General features: G+C 41.5%; 1 protein-coding gene and 1 long non-coding RNA gene across 3 annotated transcripts in view; one reads left to right on the forward strand and one right to left on the reverse strand.

Annotated features, from left to right (window-relative positions):
* The first annotated feature begins 1,681 nt into the window (after window positions 1-1,681).
* The window catches only part of PKP2 (plakophilin 2), a 38,970-nt gene continuing 16,566 nt past the window's right edge, over window positions 1,682-24,085 (forward strand). Inside the window, exons 1-5 of one of the 2 annotated variants that reach the window (XM_042051008.1) lie at window positions 1,682-1,962; window positions 8,854-8,966; window positions 11,425-12,116; window positions 16,571-16,709; window positions 19,266-19,473. In XM_042051008.1, coding sequence (XP_041906942.1) covers window positions 1,755-1,962; window positions 8,854-8,966; window positions 11,425-12,116; window positions 16,571-16,709; window positions 19,266-19,473 — 1,360 coding nt within the window. In that variant the 5' untranslated portion in view covers window positions 1,682-1,754. The remainder of the gene's footprint in view (window positions 1,963-8,853; window positions 8,967-11,424; window positions 12,117-16,570; window positions 16,710-19,265; window positions 19,474-24,085) is intronic. The other variant, XM_042051009.1, reaches the window with a different exon arrangement.
* Window positions 8,996-23,395, reverse strand: LOC121675481. The gene is made up of 2 exons (XR_006020080.1): window positions 23,172-23,395; window positions 8,996-12,007 (listed from the first exon to the last, which is right to left on the reverse strand). It is a non-coding gene; the product is annotated as an uncharacterized LOC121675481 (long non-coding RNA).

The raw sequence follows: 24,085 nt of genomic DNA on the forward strand, positions 1-24,085 counted from the left end.
CTGTCCTACTGCACAGCTAAAAAAGCTGTATGCCTGAGGAACTACTGTCAACTGCAGTTCTGCCACATACCTCCAATTTCCTCCTCTCCACAAATTCCTGCTCCTCTTTCCCAGCTGGTTCCCCCCCATTCTCCAACCTTTCTGCTCCAATATATAACTTTTCCCCATTTATAGGGAAAGAAGGAGTGTGTCACTCATTTTCCCCTAACCAGTGAAACTATTCTCACGTATCACTAACATGACCTCTCCTGTGGCTGCCACATTAGAACAAAGGGGAGTGACATTATTAAGTCCAAGTGATGAGAAGGGCCAGAGCTCCCTCCCCCTTTTAGAGAAAAAAACAGAAGGGAGACAAAGAGTAAAAAAAAAAAAACCAGGGGTAAAAGGTTTCTGGACTCTTGTGGAGCCAGTTCCTGCTCCCCATCCTGAGTTTTGTGAGAAGGTGCCCAGTTTCCCACGTTACAGTGTACCCTAAGTCAAGGATCACCCCAGTTTCTCCCCAGCCATCTGTACCCTCACTGCTTCTGAACTTTGGTAAAAAACAAGCTTCAGCAGCTCATTTTGAGTCCCAGAATGTCTCTGAAATACCAACAGGTGAAGTTAAAAGCCACATTAGTTTTCATTTGCTTTCAAGCATCAGCGGGTTTTCTGTGAAGATACCTACGTGTAGCTTGGTGGAATTTGGGAGTTTTTTAAATTGTGCAACCCTGGATCTCCTACTTCTTTCTCTAAAGCCTGCATTTTCCTTTCCCCAAAGCACTGTATGCTCCCTTGTTCCTCCTCCTTTCAACCCACCGTGAGTAGAGTGTTTGTTTGAACAGTGACTCCAAGCTGTGTCCTGAGAGAGTGTGAGGACTTCAGCCTTCCCCCGGCTGTACTTCAGCGGGCAAGAACCCGCTCACGACGGCAGGGGCAGAGCCAGTCGGGGCTTTTCCAGCCTTTAACTGAGGAATTCCCTCATCACCTCTTTACAGCGAAACCGAGAGAAGGCGGCTGCAACTCACCTCTCTGCAATCCCTTACGGCAGCCTGGAAAAATCCCAGACCGCAGAAAAACCTCCCAAACCAGCAGCCCTATCACCATTCCGCAACACAGCCCCGCCTGAAAGTTTGATCTTCACAGCACAGACCACCGCACTTAGAGCATCTTCTATCTCCAGGTCGAAACTCGCATACAAAATGTGTAAACGTGTAAAAAAATAGAATTATGTTATATATACTGTGATGCAAAGCATCTGTGAAGGGCGGCACACGAGGACAGCGAGTATTTATATGTTTAAAATGCGTGCGTGCGTGCGTTTGTTCACGAAGGAGTACGTGTGCCACAGGAACCCGGTGTCTCGGCGGATGAGACACAAACACAGACTCACACAAACACAAACGCACACTCCCGGCCCCGGGAGCTCAGCCCCGGGAGCTCAGCCCCGGCCGCTCCCGCACTTCCCCGGCGGGACGACGGGCACCGGCGGGGGTTCCCCGCTGGCGAGGACTGGGCTGGACTCGGCTGGGCTGGGCTGGGCTGGGCTGGGCAGCCGGGCCGGACCCTCCAGCGCGGCGGGCAGGGCAGGGGAGGGGAACAGCGGCGAGGGGCCGGGCAGGGGAGGGCAGGGCCGGTGCCCGGGGTGCCGCGGGCGGGGCGGGGCGGGCAGGGGGCCGTGCCTGGCACCTGTGCGGCGGGCGGGGCGCGGCCCCGGCGCTGGGGAAGCGGCGGAGGCGCAACAGGTCCGCGGAGCCGAGCGCAGCCCGGCCGTGCCCATGGCCGGCCGCGGGCCCGACCAGGGCTACATCCGCACCGTGCTGGGCCAGCAGATCCTGGGCGAGCTGGACAGCTCCAGCCTGGCGCTGCCCTCCGACGACCGGCTCAAGCTCTCGGGAGACCGCGCCGGGGAGGAGAAGGCGCTGCGGATCCACCGGCAGGTCCAGCAGACGCTGGCCAGGAAGAGCCGGGGCTCGCTGTACAATGGTGAGTGCCCGTCCTGGCCCCGCGATGCTCTCCGGCGGCGGCGGCAGCAAGGGAAGGGACCCGGGACGCGGCTCCGGGATGGGACCCCAGCTGGCCCCGTGTCCGCGGCTTCCCGGCCCTGGGGCGTGCGGACCGCTCGGGCAGAAAATCGTAGCTCTGTCGTCTCCTTTTTTACTCTTTTCCCACTCCAGCGAGTCAGAAGTTTCTCCCTCCGAACCTCCCCCGTAACTCGGTGCGTGGAGGGGCGGCTCCCGGCTCTCCGCTGCCCGAGAGGGGAACCGAGCCGAAATTCCCCTAATCCAGCAGCCGCTTCATGTGCTTATTTTAATGCCCTTAGCTTTACCCACTGGTCCTGTTTGCTAAGTAAAATGGGAAGAATCGTATTAATGTTTCGCCTTGTTTAACTGTGCAACTAAAAAAATATATATATATAGAGAGAGAGAGAGAGAGATAAGATACATCTCTAAAAGTAAGTTTGGAAAATTAACTCTAGGAAAGGCATGAATGGGAAGCACAGGACGATAATGTTATCAGACATTATTTACCCAGTTCTTTGACATGCGTGATACAAATTGACGTCAATCATTCCTCGCTTCCAAGATCTTATAGCCAGAAGGCCAGACCCGTCAGGAAATCTGCAGTCACACCTTGTGCCCCAAGCAGAGCCCAGGCACCCGCAGGGTGAGGGTTAAAGGCAAGATGCTCGAGGGTTTTAGTCTTAACTATTCATGAAAACTTTCTATACCATGAAACTTTAATTTTGTTTTTAAATATGAGTGACTTACAGGCTACATGCCCTGTTGCTCAGTTGTCCTTAAAGAAGCTGTCACCTTTCATTTATTAAAAGCTGTGAGACAGAAGTCTTTATAACCATACTTTACTCCTCTGTCTTGTCAGGCAGACAAATATTTTCTTGTTCTTTGTCTGGCCTCTATTTAAAAAAAACACCTCATGGCAAAAAATGCATAAAATGCAGACATGGACGTATTCTGCTTGTAGAAGTCAGGTGTACAAATCACATAAACCGGTGTGCAATGTGCAGGTAAACATGCCGGTCCTTAGCTTGGCTGCTGTCATGTAAATACGGTTTCTAAACACTTTTAGAGTAACTTAATTTCTTTTTCTCTCAGCAGAGAGCCTGCAAAAAGCTTTTTAAGCAATAGTTTATAAATTGTAGTGTCGTGAACCTGAGCTCATGTCTCTAAACCATGCATAAAACGCTGTGGAAACAGAGTTCCCGTGCTCTCAAGTTGTCTTGGCTTCTCTGGAACACATTAACAGACAGACCTGATGTATTTGGGGATAGTTATCTTGGTTTGCTTTGTTTTTCTAAAGGTCAAGTATTTGATGCCCTTGCATTTCAGAGACACCAAAGCTTCAGGATCAGGAGTGGCAAATGACATGTCTGTAACATGTCTTGTTCATGCAAAAAATGAACTTTTCTTCTTTCAAACATATTCTTATGCCCAAGTTGCTGTACAATTTTTAGTCTCACTGCTAAACTCAGAAAAAAATAATTGGAACTGGAATGCATTGCATGAATTTATACATATATATAATACATGTATATCTGTCTATATCTTAAATATGTTTATAATGGGAATCATAGCCAATCTTGCATTTACCATGTCAACTTTCCTGAAAAATATACGTATACTTGCATGTGTGTCCCAATGTGCTTTCTCTATAGACTTGCTCAAAAATGGGCTATGCTTTGAGAAACATTTGAATTCTTATGTGTAGGGAACTTTTAAAAAATATACCCTCTTTTACATGCAAATGCATCACTTTCAGTGAATTATAGCCCTTTTCTGGCTCTGTTCAAGGGTCCCATATTGTTTGCAGTTGCAGGGGAGGCTTACAAAGATTTAGAGGGAACAGGAGCAGTCCCCTGTGATATAACTGTCCTGTCTGTAGGAGTATTTCAGGCTCTGCTCAGCAAGGTACTTAGTGCATAGCTAACCACAGTATTCACATGCACACCTAAAATTAGCCAAGCACATAACCACTGGGTATGAAAAATCAGTGGTAGGAAAGGTCTTGCCCAGTGTCATCTGTGCACGCCCATTTTCTGCCGACTGTACAGGAAACTTTGAAGCCACAAGAAGTAGTTTGTCAGCCAGCATAATTTCTCCTTAGGATTTCAAATTAAAGGTATCTGCTTAGCCTTCAGCACTACTTTTAAATGGAAGAACTTATTTTTGCCTCCTACCCCCATACTGTTTGCTGTTTCATGCCCTTTTTCCCCTTTCGAAAGGAGTTTCTTTTTCATAATAGAAATTCAGTAATCTTCAGATTTGAGGATTCCAGCTGCTGCCAAAGGATCGAAGTTACATGTCCTCAACTCTTTTCAAGATGTTGTCAAGCACTGTTAATAGCTTTTCAAGCAGTTCAACAACAGCTGCAACTTGTCCAGTTTATCCACTGCTGAGCCTTTATAAATTAAAGTTAAAAGTTTTGAACAACTAAAGCAGACATATCAAATTTCTGGATGCTATTTAAGGATGGAAATGCAATGGTAGGTAGTCCCACCTTATCAAAGAAAAAGTGGCATTCAGAATCATATACTTTAATGACTGGTGTTTTGTTGCACATGCTGGTTTATTTTATATTCATTTTTGGAATCTTTGAAACTTCATTCTGTTTATAAGTCCACTTTCCTCTGATCTTGTTCCTTTTGGATTTTGGTTGGGTTTTTAAGGCATCCTTATCAGATCCTCACTAAAAAAGGAGGGCAGAATTGAGTAATGTATCACACAAAACAAAGTGGCTTGATTTCCGAATAAACAGCATCAGATACAAGACAGTTGAAATCAGAGCCTTATTAATTCCTCACATTTATTAATTTCTAAAATTCTTAGTATTTTCTTGTTACATTTACTTTTAGGGGCTCAGGGCACTCTTCTGTTCTTAGCCTTCTATTTTGCAGAATGCTGATGTGTTAACTGCTTCATAGTAATTTTCTCTTCATATCTTCCTGGGATAAGGAAGTAGAAAAAATATCCGTGTTGACTTTCAATTTTTGTTGGCTTTGTTACATTCTTTACCTCTGCTTCCTGAGCCAGAAGAAATCTTTTCCTTAAATTTGAACCCTTGTGTAAATGTCCTGACCAGCACAAAATGTTAGAAAAACTCCTCTGGTACCAGGCATGTGCTGGCAAAGTGATGAAGGAGCACAATCAAAAGGAAGGCTCTTTGATCTCGAGATGAAGTGATTCAATGATGGTTTTGATATGCCGTTATTAAATGCCATCATCTCAGTCCATCCTGAGCGCTGAAGTATAAAAAAGGATGAAAGGATGCCAGTCCAGGAGCGCTGAGATGTCCCTGTGGGGGATGTGGCCACCCAGGTGCCCTGAGCAGGAGGGGACAATGAGCACTCAGCAGGAGGGCACTTGGGATGTGTGACAGTCCCTCAGTCCTTAGCAGACTGATGTGAACATTGATGACTTTGAGGTTCAAAGCCAGAATTTGGCTTTCATGGCCAAATTCATTTCATTCAAATACAAAGGCGCTGAAAGAGACTCACAACAGGCAGTTACCACTGTACAGGATTCAAGGGGAATTTGATACACCCAGCTCCGTAGTGGAGGATGATTGTCTTTTTCATCTATCGTATATCTTAGAGATGCCTCTTGTCATTGCTGTTTTTGAAAGCAAAGCAAACATTAGGTTGATCTGTCTGCAGCCATAGGCAGTGATTGCTGGGGAGAAATTTCCAAGGCCTTGGGAGGTGCTGGGCTTGTCCCATCCAGGGGAACAAAGGGGCCTTGAGAAGAGCCTCGGTGAAGACAGATGGGATTTCTGCTCAGTCATCTGTACAGCCTGCTGATACTGTAAGTGCTTTTTCCGGTCTCAGAATTTCCTTGTAACTGTTGCAATATCAGGTGACTTTTGCACAGCTTTTATTTTAGGTGTGGAGAAGAGCGGAGGGGTTCAGTTTACCTCCTCCCCTGACCACATCCAAGGCTTTCCTGAGCTGCTTTAGTTCATATTGACAGGGGAGAGGGGAGACTGTGGTAAACAGTTCCACTCAATTGCGCACACATGGGTGTCTGGTGCTGTCTGAGATGCCTGAGTTTTCCAGAATACCCTTATGGGTTGACAGACATGATGCAGGGCTTGCAGCAAACCCATTTTTTTCCTGATTGGCTGCTGGAAATCAAGTGTAGTGTCCTATGGCCTCTCAAATGGTGTCTGTCCCCTGTGGATGAGTAACTGAATCATGTGCCTATTTCCTGAGAGAGTTTTTGTGAGACTTAAAACACTGGGAGTCACAGTCAAATCAGGGAATCACAGTCAGAAAATATTAGTCCTAACAGTAAATGAGACCGTAATATAGATTTTAAAAATAATAATTAATGGCTTTTTAAAAATGAACAGCAGAACAGTGCACTGGGTATGTAAGGTTTTTGTAGTACAATGAAAAAAGGCTGAAGGAAGCCTTGCTGGCAGAGGCAAGCTCTGATCTGGTCACCTATTCTGCATCTCATAACTAATGGAAAGGCACAGCATTTCAGTTACCACTTTTTCCTTTAACACACTGACTTTTGGCACAAGTAACCAGCACACAGTAAAAAGACATGCCTTTTCTGTCTGCCTAATAAATCTACAGGTAAAAGGCCAGCAGAATAATTTACTGATGTGATAAGAGTGAGCAAGAGATAACTGCAAAGTGAAATTCCGGAGGTTGACATATACTGTGTTTGTCTCTGAAAGAGAAAAATTTTTACAGATGGATAGTTTCACAGGGAGACTGAAGGTGATAAAAGAGGACTGCTTGAAAGATAACTGCATGGTACAATTTTTGATTGACTGTATTTTGTTTTTGCAAACAAGGAACTCTTAGATATGTAGTTTATCATCAACCAGTTAATGGATGGCCTTGTCATTTTTAACCTATCCTGTTTTTTGTATTTTTATTTTTAGTAAACACAAGTTTATAGTTACCTAAAACATACAAAATTACTTGCTCAAAAGATCCTTATGCCCTAAGTAGATAAATAATTGAGAATACTTTCTCACTAAGTACAGTAAACAGGAAAAAAAATACTAACTGTAAAGAAACAGAAATTTATATGTATTTATGTTTCAAGATTTATTATATGAAAGTCCTTTACTATGCAGCAATGAAGAAAGTGAATCTTTGAAAAGCCAGCACATAGCTGAGATGGGCTCTTACTGGGCACCTGAAACAGTGCATTGGTATGGGAATTACATGGCAGAAATGAGACATCCATATAAATTTGTAGATTTGGGGTTTTGGTGCACATTGGTGGGAAATCTTTGCAGTATAAGAGAAGAGTTTACTCTTGCCTCTTTCCCATGTACTCAGGTAACCCTTGGGCTATGGTAACCTTGTAATGTCAGGAAGGAATTATTACAATCCAAATCATGAGTTTGACCAAGCTGCACCATTTCACTCTCATGACACAAAGTTACTGGGAATGTGTCTTAACAAATCCCCTCATACATGTTTAAATCTGCCAAAATGAGAGAATTGGAAAGTATGATTATACAAGTATTGCAAAGTATGATTGAATCAGTCCTCAAATTATCGGTCTGCCATTATATTATATTGTATTTTACTATATTGTGGGATACACAAATTTGGTCTTCAGCAGTTTGGGCAAATTAATGATTGGTTCTTGAGATTTCTTTGCTGTAATATCTCAGGTAATATCTGCTAGTTTGAAAACTGATGGCCAGTTAACTTCTTTATTGACCACTGTTACCTGTTCAGCCTAAACTTGTGCAGCACACACAGGCCACGTTTATGATTATTTTATGCTTTCAACTTCTATTTCACCTCTTTGAAGCTGTGTTAATTATAGTCCAAGATGCAGATTCCCGTAATAACACAGGAATCTCATAAATAATTATTCCATTAGTATCTGTTGCTTTTAAAATTTTTGTTAATAGAAGCACTCATTCTTTGAAAATGCATTCTATTAGTGAAAAAAAGGAACAGCCTGAAGGGTGTGTTGGCTTGTTTGGGGTTTTAATGGAAGAAATAATCACAATGCACTTCTCTATTTTCAGAGCTGGGTCATGGAAAAAAAGAATCAGAGCAGATGCACTGTGGATCTTTGACATTATTTGTAGGATTAGTGAACCTTTCAGGTGCAGGTTTGAAGTGTCACTGGACAACCCAGCTTTACACCACCATAAGCCATAGAGTTTGTTCACAGACTCTTTGTGCTGTTGGGTGGAGCACTGAGGAGATTAGTGAAGCATTATTTGCTCCATTACATTGTCATTAAATTAGCACCTAAGGGAGGAGAAACAGCAGCAGTTGAGGTAGACAGCTGTGAAATAAAGAGTCTATACTCAGTGTGTGCTGTTTATTTACAGCTGTACGTGGTGAAATCTGCGTCTTTGGGGTGCATATCAGAGATAGGCATCAACCCCTGTTTCTCAGCTCCAATCTACAGCTGTAATATATTCATCGCTTGTGTACTTTGCATGGTATTTATAGTCAGCCAGTGTAAACCATGCATTTATGTATTTGAATGTACATTCAAAGTGGTTGCAGTGAAAAATAAGTGTTCTTAGTTCAGTGATACCATTTCTTAGCACTTAAATCAGGTGTCATTATCTGGAACATTTAAACTGTCAGCTTGCTTTGCTAAAACATTTTTCATAGCTGCACAAGTGACTAGACTCCTAAAAGCTCAAAATAACTCTTAAGTAAAGTATATAGGGAACTGAAAAAAATGGCTTGTGTCCTCAGGAAAATGCAAATACCGTTCCATCATTTCCCTGTTCAATTTTCAGTTTATATTTATTAATGGCAGTGCTGGCTGCTACCTTCCCCTGGTACTGTGTATTGTCCTCTGTAACAATGCCATGTTTCCTTAAGCTCTTACTAATATTAGTCTTTGGTTCCAGGCAGCCTGCACCGTGCATCCAGTGTACCAGAGCGTGTCTATAACATGGGGATCACTGAGAATGATTTTGCACCGAGGTCTCCCTACAGCTTCTCATATTACCAGGCAAGCCAGGTGAGGAAAAGACGGTGAATAGAAATAAATAGAGTATCACATGCACAGTTTATTCATTTTGTTACCACAAATAATAACATTTAGACAGTGTTAGAGATTTGTTTCCTTGTTTGTTTTCTTTTGAAAGTCTGATTTTTAGAAAATGAGGGGTTTACAATGAAATCTCTTAATGTTTTGCCCCTCCTTCCAGTGCCAGTAGCCAAATTCAAGTCAGTCATGCAGGTGGGCTGTTTGCAGTCTTGTTGGGTTTGTGAGAGTTGGCATCAGGGTAGAAAATGAAAAATCATATTTACACTCCACTAAGGCAAAGGCTGTGACAAGTCAGATCTTCATCCATCCCACCAGAGAGCAACTCAACCAGCACATCTCTCTACCTCAGGGTGGCCGGAGGCCATGCTGCCCAGGCAAACAGAATTAAGCATTCAAAACCAAAGGAAAACAGATTGCTTTCGTTTCACAAATACTTTAGTTTTCACAAGGTAGAGTGGTTCCTTATCATTTCAAATACTCCTGCTGTAACCTGTTTTATCATTACAAGAATTCCAGCAGTATAGGCCTTGCAACACAATGGTGTTTCTAAACCATCTAATCATAAATCCTCTTGTTATTTTGACCAGCTTTTCTTGGGGTCATGGCCTGAATGCTAAGATAAATAATTGGTTTTCTGCAGGGTTTGTGACACAGCTCATAACTGGTATGAACCTCTTTGAGGGAGCAACTGGGAAATCAACACAGCTCGAAAGCAACGCTCTTGCACGATCAGCTTAGTAAACTGAAATCAATTCAGCTTGAGAACAGAAACATTTATTTAGTAAATAATTCTGTATGGAGGTGACAATTCTTTCCTAATTTTAGATTATTCAAGAGTGGCTTTTTGTCATTAAAAGAAATAGCCCAGCTTTTGAAGAGTCAGTGAAGCAGCTCTGGTTTTGTATGGGGAGAGTTAGAAGCATTTACTTAAATATATTTCTTTCTCTGTCCTTCCATCCTTTATCTCACCTGTCCTGCAGTGCATAATATTTGATATGAATCCATTCCTTCCAGAAGAGAGCAACAAAAGGAAAACTAGAGATGACATAGGAATCCCAAGAAAATAACACCATTTGCCAGGCAGGGGGTGGGGGGAAAAGAGAGACCAAGTGTCCTGTGTGAGAGCTGGGAAAAGCCACAAGGTCTAGTACTTCACAAAAACATTAATTATCCCCAAACAAAAAATAAATATATCCTTGCATAACTTCTGTAGAATAAACAGATATATCCAATGATCTTTGCCTGACCCTGCTCGTTTCAGTGACCTTTACTCCTTTTGTGAGTCAAGTATCACCCTCAGGATGTCCTCAGCAGTGAAATGAAGGGAATTCAGTCTGGCATCTGTCTGCTAAGCACTGTTCCTTCAATTAATAGCTTGTGTGAACTTCTCTGTTTACCCTAAAAAATGTCTTTAATATTACAAAACTTTAACACAACATGGAAATGGAAAATATGGGGCTTTGGTTTATGGTTGTATGCCCCTATGCTTACTTAGTTTTTAAAAATTGGTCCATGACTCCTCTATTTCAAGGCCAGATAGTGTCCCAAGCTGATTTAGTTCTGGAAGGTTTTGAATGGAGTATGGAGTCCAATACAGAGAACAAGAAAACGGTATAAAAATTGAGAGTCCTCAAACGACACCAAAAAGTAAGAATCTTAAAGATACATCCTACAAAGAAAGGCTGGCAGTGGATGTGTTGAGTTTAGAAAAGAGAAAATTATAAAGCAAGATGATGATCCAGTACAGTCTATCCCCATTAGGTACAGGAAGAAAAAAATAATTCAAAATTGCAACTGTGATATTGGGGAAGTCATTGAGATGGTGAAATGATCATTTTGATTTTCTTGCAATGTTTTACCATCTCCTTAATTTTTAAGAGGCTAGACAAACAGGGAAGGGCCCATCTCTTTTTACTAGACCCTACTACAATGTGAACAGGAGTGCTAAATAACCTTATATTACTAAGGTTGTTATCAATATCCAGACACTTTAGTATAATATTTTTTATATCTGATTGATTCATTTTCTCCTGTCTATTAGACAGCCTTGAATTTAGCTTTAGTAGCAGATGCTGGTGTTAATCCCCAAGGAATTTCAAACTCAAAGATCTCCATTAATAATCACTCTGTTCATTACCTGCCATAATTGACTTATGCAACTATTTTGAGTTTATGACAGAAGACTGGATGCTTAGACTTTGTCTCCTGATGTTTAGACTGTACTTCTTCCTGCCTTCATGAAGGAAGTACAAAGAAGTGTGGCAGAATCCCATTTAATGCACAACTTTGGCGGTGTTCACTTTTATTTTTTATTCTGAGAGCAGACTGTAGAATTTTTATCTTTACATTTTGGTTTGGTTTCTTTGCTGCTCATCCTAAGTGCTGTGACCTTACTGTGGCTCCTGTTCTTCTGTGCCCCCTGGAGCAGGTTGCCTCGCCATCCTCTTACACGAATGGCTGGGGGACAAGATTTGCTTACAGGACGATGGAGGAGAGAGCTCAGAGGCAACCTCTGAAGAGGCTGGAGGTTTCCCCTCAACGAAATCCAGAAAGATTGGCGTACATGTCGAGTGATTTTCACTACGACGGAGGGATTTCAGCTGGGTTCTCCATGAGGCATGCAGATGGTGTGAGATCCAGCGGGACTGTGCCACCAAGATACGCTCGGTCCGAGATCGTTGGTTACAGCCTGCGCGACTCCGTGCACAGGGGACGCTCCTTTAAGAGACAATCCCGCATGGGGGCTGCCAACGATGCTGTCCTTGATGGTGGCTACCCCAGCCCCACTGTGCCTCTGTACCACCAGCCTGGCAACAGCCGCAGTATGACCAACCTTCTGGAGAAGGAAAACTACCTGGCCTCGGAGAGCGCGATGGGACAAGTGAGATCACCGACTGCGTCCCGTTGGTCTCAGAACAGGCAATCTGTGAGGTCCAGCTACTACCAAACAGCCTTCAGAAACACACAGAGCAGGAGGGAAGTTTCCCAGCCAGCTTCAATAGCCAGTGTCACTGCAGAAACAGATGGGAAGAGGATGCCAGTGACAGCTGCTGTGGCCGCAGCAGGGAGAAATGGTTTCCTGCAGAGTGAACAAGTGACCCTCAATGGATCTCAGCTCGGGTAAGCTCAGTGCAGGACCTGCTTTGGCTCTGGGCTGTCACAGCTGACAGGAACGTGTTTGTTTACAAAGGGAAAGTAAACTGATAGCTTGTGATTCAGCAGCCAGCACCTTGTATGAAATATCAGTGCAGAGGATGCAGAAAGTAAACTGACTTTTAAAAATCCACTTCCAGTGCAACAAAGGAAAGGGAGAAAAAAATGTTTGTGTGTATGTACAGTGCAAGATCTACACCTCTTGCTGAAGTTTGGGACCCCTTTTGCCAAGAGTTAATCAGTTTTATAAGGAAACATAAAGTAGTCTCTGAGTAATTTACAACCTAAGTCACAATACACAAAATTGTGTTGGCAGATTTTGTGCTCAGAAGAGCCCATACGATATCAACACTGGTTCTCATGAGAATAGGTCAGAAATCTAGCAGTGGAGCAGCTTTTGGCAGATTAGCAATTTCCAGTTAAAAATCCTTCATAGTTTCAAGGACATGTCTTTGTTTTTATAAATTTCACGTAAAACACAGACAGAAATCTCTCTTAGCTCTGTAACACCATCCATTCCTAGAACAAATACAAACTGCTCTGAATCCCAGGACCACAGAGCTTCTCACTACCAAGAGATCCTACATGCTCTGAGGGAGTTATCTTAACTTGAACTCTGTTGGCTCCATGCCAGAAAGTCCCAAATCTGACCCCAGACTTCAGAAAAATTGTTTAAAATACTGGAAAGGGTGGCTTGGGTTTTTTTCACAAAATTACTTCTCCCACCAAAAATTCCTTTCCAGAGAAGATTTCAGACTGTTTAAAATCAGTTTCATTTTCAAAAGAGAAATTTTATTATTTCTTAATTTCCCCTCAGGAGTGAATATCTGTTCATTTTAGAATAATTCTGAATGTTCCCAGTGCTGTTAAGTTTCAGTGGACAGAAAAAGCCACTTGGTAGACAGGAGATGGTTACTTGCATGTTTATTCTGGTTTTTGGTTTTGTTTCGTAATTCAAATAGGATCCTAAGAGTTCTCTTTAAGTTAATCATAGTGTAATTTACAAGTGTTATTAAGAAATAGCTCTTTTCCTGTAACTGTGTAGCTGTTAAGTTCATTTTTCTGAAGACCCATCTTTGTTCTTTTTCTGAGTTTGTTTCTGTGTGAGAAAAGGCATCATCTGATACCACTGCTATGTGCAGATCAGGTATTTTTTTGTTGTCAGCTACATGTTGTGTGTTATGATTGTATTTACAAGCATGTATGGTACTATGGTCTCTTCTGGTCTGGATTGAAATTTTCACCTCTGGGTGATGCAGGACTTAAGAGATCTGATATTAATTATGTTGACTTTTAAGTATTTAGACTTTGCAGGAAGTAAGTCCAAAAAACCCAGCTGAGAGCTCACAACAGCTAAAGATTTGAGTGTAGTAATACCAAATAGGTACCAATAGGTACCTGGGAGGACTTTGTTTTTCAGTAAGACAATTTACAAGCATGTATCCCATTGACTTAATAACCTGCTTAACTTTTAGCACATTCTTGTATGCATTTCTGAGCCACAACCAACAATTTTTATCTTTAATTACGTGTAGGAGCAATTTTGGCTTTTCTTTTGAAGATGCAGACACTGGAGTCTGGTTGTCTGTACAAGCATCAACCAAAGTATTTGAATACCTGCAGATGTAAAAATCAATCTTGAATCATTGTGCAAGTGGCTTGATTGAGACCATGTTAAATCAGATGGAAGATTTGTGACCTATTGAAAATCTTTGTGACAGCATAATTCCTTAAGTGCCAGTTTTTAGGTTCAGCATTTGCTGGAAGGTTTCTCAGTTCAAGAAGTTTGTAGACACTCTCAGTTTTCTTGTAATTTCTCATTCTCTTATTTTAAGGTTGCATTAATCTGACATATTGCTACCTTACCTGTTGCTCCCTTAGTGATATTAAGGGGGGGGGAGATAAGCTTGTTTTTGGAGTAATTTGATTTTTCCAGAAATTTATACCTTTTTTTTAATGCAGGTCACAATTTAGGTCTTTCCAAGTGAATTAAGAGAAGGTAAAATAGTAATGTAAGGTTAAAGAGAAGTAGTGGACCGGCTGTGGACAGCATTTGAAATGTATATAAAAGCATTTTCAAACTTCCTGTAAAAGAACTAGCTCATGCTATGAAAGCAAAGTAGAAAAAAACAGCACAGGATGCTCTCTCTGTATGTCTGTATCTCTGTACCTGTATCTTCTGGTGAAGAGAATCAGTTAATAGCATCCTTATGATGAAGAGCTCAGGAAAGAATAGATTCAAGCTGAAGCTGTCTGAGAAATGGCTGCTTGCATAATCTGACCTCTGAATGTGCTGAGAGCCATCACAAAATCATTGTGTATATGTCTCAAAATTGGTATATTTTGGCAATTAAGGTGAAGTCAGAACCTGTCAGATCATTGTTCTGTTTAACAACCTTTGCCTGGCTGACCATTTGGTGTCACTTCCCGTGCCAATCAGCCACAGAGCTAATTGAGTTTGCCTGTAAATACTTTGAGGGTGGGAACGGAATCATTGCATCAAATTCTGTTGTGACAAGAGTTTGGGTGCTGCAGCTTTGTGAATACCATTGAGGGTCAGAGATTGTATTGCATCCTTTATTGCTGCCAGATAAAACATTAGGGAATGTTATTTTTATCCAACGGAGAGCAGTCCAAGTATGGCAGCGCACAACAGGAGAGAAATCCTCTGCCTGCTGCATGAAGGGATAACTGAATGGTGAGCTGCTGTCAGTCTCAGTGCAGATCTACACCCCCAGCACCTAGAAATGCAGCTTCTGGCTGTCCATGTGTCCATCTCAGCCTGGCAGTGACTCCTGATGGAATTCTACTACTCTGGGATACCCTTGGCATCCTGAGGTTGAGTTCCCACATAAATTCTCTTGTGTGCCCTGAGGGGTGAGTTCGTGCAGCAGCCTTGACCTTGGGAAGCACATGGTTTTAGTCCTCCTCAGCTGTTGGTCAGTGAAGTGACACAATTTAGTACATCAGAGATGTCTGCTGCTCGCAGAAGGTGACTGAATTTGGTCAAAACACTCGAAAATTATTGCTAACAGGTTGACATGATCACATGTGCACATTTATAACATGGTCTCAAAACCTTTGCTAATTTAAGAAATCTAAGTAAACCCCAAGGTTGAAAAGCCTGTTTTTCAGTTCCACTGTGGAGTAAAAAGAAGAAATATGATCTGGCTAATTTTCCATATTTTACTTTCCTGAGCATTGTTAATTCCTATTTAATATTTCTGCTTAGTTTAAAGAAAAAAAAATTAAAGTTTCAACTTAAGCTAATTTATTTCCCAGGTACCCATTTTAAAATAAGAGGCAATTGAGTTAAAATTTCTAACTGTAGATTCATTTAATGAGATGGTTATCAAGCAAATCATTCTGATTCTGGTAGCTCTGCAGTAGGGAGTTATTGCCAATTACTTCTTGTTTCATGGTGGTTCACAGACTGCCCTCTCATCCCTGTCTGGCCAGTGGCAGATCTACTACTACAAAACTATCTGGATTAAAAAAAAACCAGAATGCTCACATTCTTGTCAACTTTTTTCTCTCTTTTTTTTTTTTTTTTTTTTTTTTTTTTTTTTTTAATCTGGGTGCAGCACGTTTGAAACCAAAAGTAAATAAAAAGTCTGGGGAGCATAACCACCTGTCCCAGAGCTAATGTACCTGATTGTGCCATTAATTGTTTTATGTTCCATTTACTGGGGAAAAAAATGTGGTTTTTCCATTTTTCTTTCAATTTTTTTATATGGTTGTCTAACACCATCATAATTTAAGCAAACATTCTGGAAGTTGGAAGGGAAGTGGTGGCACATATTTTTAATATTAGCATAGGCTCTCTACCTACTCTGTTTAATGAGTGGTATTTTTATTTTTTCCCACCTGAAAAAGGGCTTTGCCCATCTATTTCAAATGAGAACAACTTCTGTCATTTGAAAAAAAGGGGGTACTGAGTCCTGCATAGATATAATCTGGGCACTAAGACACTGATGAAAGGCATAAGTACAAATATAAAAAAACAATCATCAGTACTACTGAGGAAAACATCAAGGTATCTTCATGGTCAGTAATAGTCACTCTGCCATGGTTATGGCCTTCTTTTGATCTTCATCCACTTCTTCATCCTTCCTTTCACACCCAGTCGTTCACCCACTGGAAGGAAACACTGATAGAAACATCCACTGATATTCCCATTTTGTTATTGGAACTTAAATCATTATTTTCTTTCTCCAGAACTGCACTTCTGTTTATGACTTTCTCTTCCCCCAGAACATCAGTATCTCTTAAAGCTATTATGATATTTTCTGCTACTGGAAAGGAAAAAAATTTCTAAGAAAAGCTAGAGTTACTTGGAAAATACAAAAAATCTGGTTTTACAAGAATGATACTTCTTCTGCAGTTTTTTTTCACTAGATTTCTCTGTGTATGCTTTTAAGGAGCCCAGAAGTGGAGATGACATTGGAGCGTGCAGTGAACATCCTGAAGAGTGAAAACACACAGAACACGCCCAGGATCCTTGCTGCAGTGACTTTCATACAGCATGAGTGCTTCCAAAAAGCAGATGCCAGAAGAAAAGTAAGTAATTATTTTTGGGCCAGTTACAATCAGGTAGAGAAAGTAAGATTCTATACTTCATGGCACTGTATGCCAACATGAAAAGAAAGAAGGCAGTCCAAGTAACCTTACAGGATACTGATGTTAGATATTTTCCCTAAAATGCATTCATTTGTGTGTTTTGCTGCAGGTTGTTTTGAACCCACTCAGTGTATACCCACTCAGTTTGCTCTTTTTCAGGCCGAACAAACTTAATTCTTTCAGCCTTTATAAATCATGGAGTCTGAACTTTTTGTCAATATAGTTGCTCCTGTCTCTCATTTTTGACTGGCATGCAGAAATATCCCAAAAAAGAAAACTCTGAGTATGGTGCAAACTTATCCAATATTCAGGGTTTTTTAGGACTGCACAAATGTGTTGAAACAGCACACGCATTAGCCACGGTGTTAAGGGTTTGCTGGGACTGTGCACATGCATTACTACATTGTTTAGATTAACCAAATTTTTAAGTCTCTTGCAAAAAATTTGTCAAGTCTCTTACAAGTTTTTTGAAAGGGTACATGAAAAATATTCTCTTCTTCCTTTTCTTTAAATGTCACTACTAAACACAAATATGTCTGTCCTCCTGCACAGTTCTGTACATTAAAGTGTAAGTCTATTTTAACAACTAAAAAGCATTTATTACACCTGCTTTGGTGTGTAGTATGCTCAGTAATCCCAGACTTACCTCCATAATCATGTGCCTGCAGTCCAGTTCAGTGACAGCCAAACATGTCTCAGTCCTTTTGACTTGCTTTAGGGTATGCCAGAATCAGTTTTGGAAGAAAATACCAGGACTAGTGGCAGCCTTAACTTCAAACTGGGGACAGAGCTTCAGAATTGAGTGTTTGAAGGTCGGTTATTACACAGACCACTCTCAGGCAGCTTCCCAGAAAAACAAGTGGCTGAGTAAAAGTGTTCAGATTGGAGCAGTCAGCCTGAAGCCACCTTCTATTTTCCTCTCTATCCCACATATCCTATGATGGGCTTTTCTGTTTGGTGCCCATCACACTTGTTCACGTTGGCATTGTCTTGCTTCCCATTTTTAGCCTTTCAGCCTGTATTCTTTGTCTTCAATGCTTTGTTCCCTGATGTTTGAGAATTTGTGGGTCTAGTGGGTCTTCTTTTTTTGTGAACTTGTGGTCTCTCAGTATTTAGGTGAATTTTGTCTACTAATGAAAATTTAGAAGGACCGGTCAATAGCTGTTGTAAATTCTCAGCAAATTAGGTTGAAATAGGACTTCTTTTACATTGCTTTAAAATTACTGACAGAAAGTCTGCATAAATATTTTAAAAAACCAAACAACTACAGTACTGCTGTCAAAAGGGCTGATCTGCTGCAATAAAACAGGTTGATGTGCTTTCAGCATGCTCTATGCACCACTGCCCTCAACATACATATTCCTGTATTTTATTCTGCTGACATTTTCAGGGTGATTGCAGGGGGAATCAGATCAGCAGAGCAGGGGCAAGAAGCTGTGCCTTTTGTACAGGTGAATCAGAGGAGAGGCTGCCAGGCTGTGGAGTTTACTCCATGAAGGACAAAAGGCTTTCTTACATTCCATTTCTTGGTGTTGCCAACACCTGCCAGTTGTACTGAACTCTTTTTATCGTTAAACTCTGGACTGTTTAAGACAGGTGCATCAGATTTCTGAGTCTTTCATGTGCTGTTGATTCTGCACAAGGGTGAGTTTGTCCACAAAATCATATGGCATTTTAAGATGCTGGAGGAGATCGTTGGCAATTGTACATTAATGGAAGGTACTTTCCATAGTAAATTCACTCCTGAGTCAGCTAAGGCTTGCTTATGTCATATCACAGTTCATGTGGGATTCCTCATTCACCACAACAAACTGTTTGTTTCCATACAGCTGCTGTAAAATAACGTCCTTTAAATCCTTCATTCATTTGGGGCCAAAACGTCATTTTCTGAAGATTTAAACACTGAAAAGTAGTCTTTGCTAAATGTGGGTAGTTCAGTAGACAGCTGGCTTACAATGTTTCATGGTCTACATTTTGATGCTTACTTCTACTATTTTTTCTCTATGGGGCACAGTTAAGAAGTATTAAGTGTAATGTATTGGTTTTTAATACACTTTCAATACATGCATTGGGAATACTGTCTTTTCATCAGGCTAGCTGCTGAGGAAAAAAAAAAACCTGTTCATAAATGTTCCAGAATTAAATCTCAAATATTCATTTCACCAACATGGAAGCTAAAAAGCAGAGTGATTAAATGTCTTGTCAGAGAGAACAAATCTGCAGCAAAGCTGGAAGAGATTTCATTTCATTCTCTGATATTAATTATGAAAACATGTTGCCTCCCCTAGTTGTGGATTTTAAGTATTAGTCATACAAAAGCCCAGAAGTCAATAGTCATGTCCAAATGATTAATGATCTGTGCTTCAAGTCTCTCAAATAGGAGCAAATGAAGGAAGTTCCTGTAACTATTTAAACCTTTTGCTGGGGCAGGGGGAGAGTGGAGTTTATCATTTACATCATCTGACTATTCTCTGGTGTGTTTTGTTTTCCTCACAGGTTTTCTCACTTGGTGGTATCCCCAAACTTTTACAGCTCCTCGAGGTTCAGAATGAGGACATTCAGCGGGCAGCATGTGGTGCTCTGAGAAATTTGGTTTTTGAGGACAATGACAACAAACTGGAAGTGTCAGAGCAGAAAGGGATCCCACTCCTGCTCCGCCTGCTCCGGCACACCAGGGATATAGAGACTAAGAAGCAAATCACAGGTAGTGTTTTCTCTGCAGCCAAGCATGAAGTGCTTTAAGCAGTGCAAAAGCTTTCAGGGAGAGGTACATGGTTGTTTACTTAAGCCTGTGTTTAGGGACTAAATACAAAAACACTGTCACCTACTCTAAGCAACTGCCATAGGGTAAAATTCCAAGGTCCTTACTCAAGACCAGTCTTTCAGTCAATAACAAAAGATTAGGAACTGCAGCTTCCCCTCTTAAAGCTTCTTCAGAAATTATATCAGTCTGCTTGCAGGAAGCCTAAAGTCCTCAATATTCCAGAAAAGAAAGTCAGGCTCCCTCGGAGTGCCTGGGACCATAATTAATGCCTGCTACTTACACAGCAGCTCAGCCTTCATTTTTTGACTCTGTGCTGACAGCGCCTACTGGAAGTTCCTTGTTGCAAGAGAGTCACCCAGAACTGTCATGTGTCATGGATAGAAAGTGGTTGTTCTATTCCCCACAAACTCCACTGCCCCAGATTCCTACTCTGAGGTGTCCTATTCTGAGCTGTTTACACCCGGGTCTGTCTCTGCAGATCTGTGACAAGTGGAAAGCTCTGCCACAGCAGCAGCATGCTTCCTTTGGGGAGAATTCCTCCAGGACAGCCATTTGACTGTAAAGATCACACAGCACCATCAGTGGAGTGACTGACATTCTGGATTCTGTTTTTGCAGGGCCAATGTTCTCACCCTTTTATTTCCAATGACCTTGAGGAAGAGCTGTTAATTAGCAGGGCCCATTGCAAATTTGAAGGAAAAGCCCTTTGGATCAGAAACCCCGTATTACACCTCTTCTTGTACTTCAGTGTAGCAGGAGAAATGGTGGGAGAAAATGTCCAGCATTCCCCACAAGCAAACCTGTGGTTGCTGTCCTGTTGGCTTTGCAGCAGCCAGTTAAGAAATGCCCACTTCATCCCTGCAGTCCTGTGTGTCCATAGTGTGTCTCTTGGAATTCCACTGCTTGTGACCCACATCCATTCTGATTAGCATGCAAAGGAAGAGCAGGCTTATATTTTATAGATGGAAAACATGAATAAATGAATGGGGATTTATTTCAAGCAATCTTTAAAGGTACCAGGAACAAAATCTTTTAAGAGAGCAGTGTGTGAAGAGATACCGAAGTTGTCAAGCAGCCCTGTCTTGAAGCAAAGACATGTCGAGACCTTCTGTAATTCTGCATTCTTTGAAGTATTTGAAATACTCTGCTCTCTAAGCTGGAGAACAAAGCTTTGTATTGTTGGCTCTTTTTTAACTCAGTTCTATAGCTCTGCAACATTAAAATGTTTTAAAGTTTTTCACACTCATCGGTTGCAGAATTGGGTCACGTAGTAATTTGTTGTATAGTGTGTTAACACTCAGTGCTATTACAGAGCAGTGAGGAAAGCAGTGAAAATGGTGGTAGAGTGGCCAGGAAGCCAGTGCTCTTTTCTTGCTAGAAGTTTCATCATTTCTGACAAAAATGTTGACCGTGCGTGATAACTCACATGTATATTGTGACTATTACTGTCTTCCCCTTCACCAATGTGTGAAGGGCATCTTCTTTCAGCAATTACTGCTGTGACTGAACAGGAATATTTACTCACAAAGCAAAGAAGACACCAACAAAATATTTATGCCAAGCAGGATGGTGTAGCTTGTGTAAAGCAAAATATTATGATGTGCTTTCATGCCTATCAGTTAGAAAGGATGGCTTTAAAAATACACTGAGAGAGAAATATTTCTCTCTTTGCTCAAGACCAAATGTGCAGCCAGGAGGAAGTGCACTGGGTACCTTAGTGAAAATGCCACTAGGGCATACTTTTTGCTGTCGCTTGAACAACTTTTCCAGGTCCCTAGAAAGCTGCAAGGAGCCTACAAGAGCAAAGGGCAGTCTGGATGAATGAATTTCACCTCTTGCATTGACTTTGACTTCCTACAGGACTAGTGGAATATCATGGCTATGAATGCAGTCTCACTGCAGTGTTGTAACACTTCCAGGAAGTGGTTAATGTGAAAGATTTAGCCTTCCACCAGTCAGCACCAGAAGTCCATTTGTCTTTCCATTTTTCCACATCATACATATTATTTGTCTTCTTTGACTTCTTCCCTGAATTAGGGACTTCCAAATGTGTGGTATGATATTCAGCTAAATGTCTTTCCCCGTAAGAGATTAGTAAAATCATCTTGGTAACTGATGATACCTCATTGAACTTTAGTGAAAGACTCCTGGCCAAGGATTGAAAGCATGCAGTACTCATTAATAAAGATGTCTAAGCTCAGCTGAGGGAAGTTTTTTGTTTCTACTGCTGTGTGGGAAGCATGGTAGCAAAGCACTCCACCTGACAAAAGTATACAAAGATAAGGAAATTTCAGGAGAGAAGGAAGTTAGAACTCTGAGACAGAAGTTTTCTGATACTGTACTTCATTACCTGTCAGAAGTATGGTACTTGTGCACATGAGATAAGTCAGTCTCAGGCTTAGAAGTTTATCTTTAAGGTCACTGGTTTACTAGGACCATCATGTTAATACGGACAAGCACCTGCCTAACATTAATCCATATTTTATCAAATGTTCCCAAAGAATTTTTTGATGGCCTGTATTTTCTTCAAGACCTAGGCTGAGGAATACAGACTGAGCCCAGTCATGCAGTGGGCCTTCTATTGTGCTGTGAAAAAACAAAAGCAGCCAAAGTGTGTGGAGATAAATGCTGATTACAGCACGTGCTGTGACTGCCTCACAGTCTGTGAACACACAAAAAGCACTAAACCACTGCTCTACCAAAGCAGCTTTGTGCTGGTGACAGGGATTTGAAAGCTGCTGTGACCCAGTCTGCCTAATGCCCCTGTGCAGAAAAGAGCTGCCCAGTTTCTATGGAATTTCTGTGCTCATATGATCTCTTCACAGAGGGAATGAGACTGAATTTGCTAGCTCCACAAAATCACTGATAACAGGTAGAGCAAAGGAAACAGAGGCTTTGTCCTTTTTTTGACACACAAGCTACTTAGAAATCTCTTAGGAAAGGAGTGAGGTTACTCCTTAGTAGGAGAGGGCGTCATTTGGAGACAGCGCAGGAGCTAAGGCAGGACTGGAATTTTATAGTATTTGGAGAGCATACTGAGGAACAGAAAGTAAAATGGCTGTGGCATGAAAAAAACAAAATAATGTTAGCTTTTGAAGAGAAGCCAGATGAGCCTCCAGGGAGTAGCTAACCTCCTGATCTTGTTATTGTGCAGCATTAATATAAGAAATTAAAGGAAGTTTTTCCTGCGGGGAAGATTACAGCACAAGCAGAACTGTCATGAAAAGAAATGTAAATTTAAAAGCAGACCCAACCCATTTTTCCAAATAACCATCTAAGGGAAAACTATGCATTACAGCATAGGTGCAAGGAAAGAATCTACTCCTAAAGACATTTTCTAATGTGAGCAAATTCATCCACACCCAGAATACCACTGAGAGAATCCTTCTGAGCCCAGAGAGACAGTGCCTGTGGGTAAAGGTAGGGGTTTTGTTGGAAGATTTACAGTGAGAGCAATATCTCAAATTCTCTTTTGACAATTCTAAGTGTCTGCCTGTAATTCCAAATGCATTTGTTCTTTTTAAAAGTATATTCTGTCCTTGTGCAAGTCCTTGCATTTGTGCCCTTCTGTCTTAAACCTGCTTCCCTTACCAATGCCCTTTGGACTGCTTGTCTGATTTCCTGTAAGCCTTACTTACCCTTCAGAAAAGTACATTCTTCCTTTTATCTCCTGATTCAGATGCTGAAGAGCTGATCCCAGAAGAAGGAATGGGCTGCTTCTGGCTGGCTTTTGTTTTGATTTTACTGTTGTTCACAATACCTGAAATTAGATTCAAAGTGTAAGGAGATACAAAAGAAACATTTTGTTGTTGTTGTTGTGAGCTGATGAAAGGAACATTCACTAATACTCTGCCAGTGTGTGGAGGAGGTGGTCTGTGAAACTTAGAGCAGCAAGCTGGAGAAACAATGAATGCCTTTGTAGTGAAAAGCAGAAATACGTGTCATTTTCCAGGTGAAGAGCTCTTTAAAAAGAATTGTTGTGTGTTGGAATAGAATAGAATGGAACCTGCTAAGTTCTACAAGATTATATTTGAAATTTGTTTTGGAGATTGCGAATAGAGAAGGTTTGTAGCATTACTTAATGATTTGTTTAGTGACTAATGTCTGGACAGAAGCAGCCAGCCAGTGTTAACAGCTTTCCCTCTTATGAGAAATGTTGCTATCAAGTGTTAGAGAAACTTGGTAATGGGCATCTCCTGTCTTCCAGCAGATTTCCTGTAAACTCACTCCCTGCACCTCCCATCTATCCCTTTTGTGAGTTTATTTTCCCCTAGCTTGTGCTGCGCTGGTAACAGAGAAGGTGATCACTGCAGATGGGCAATGCAGAGCCATGGAAAACTGCACTTCTTGGTTGGGCATTAGGCTGACTGTGTAGAGATTTTACTTTATTCACATGGATAACTGTGCCCCCTTTTCTGCCCTCTTTCCACGTCCCTGGATCAGGGCTGGTGAACGCTTACCAATCCTTTCTGCTCCTCTTCAGGATATCAAGTGCCAGGCAGGCTCTTCACTCATTGACTTCAAGGGGTATGAGATTAAGTCTTTCAAAGTG

Source organism: Corvus kubaryi, unplaced genomic scaffold (genome assembly GCF_017639235.1).
Source record: "Corvus kubaryi isolate FWS band 111438036 unplaced genomic scaffold, C.kubaryi_AGA036_p1.0 74, whole genome shotgun sequence".
Classification (NCBI taxonomy): domain Eukaryota; kingdom Metazoa; phylum Chordata; class Aves; order Passeriformes; family Corvidae; genus Corvus; species Corvus kubaryi.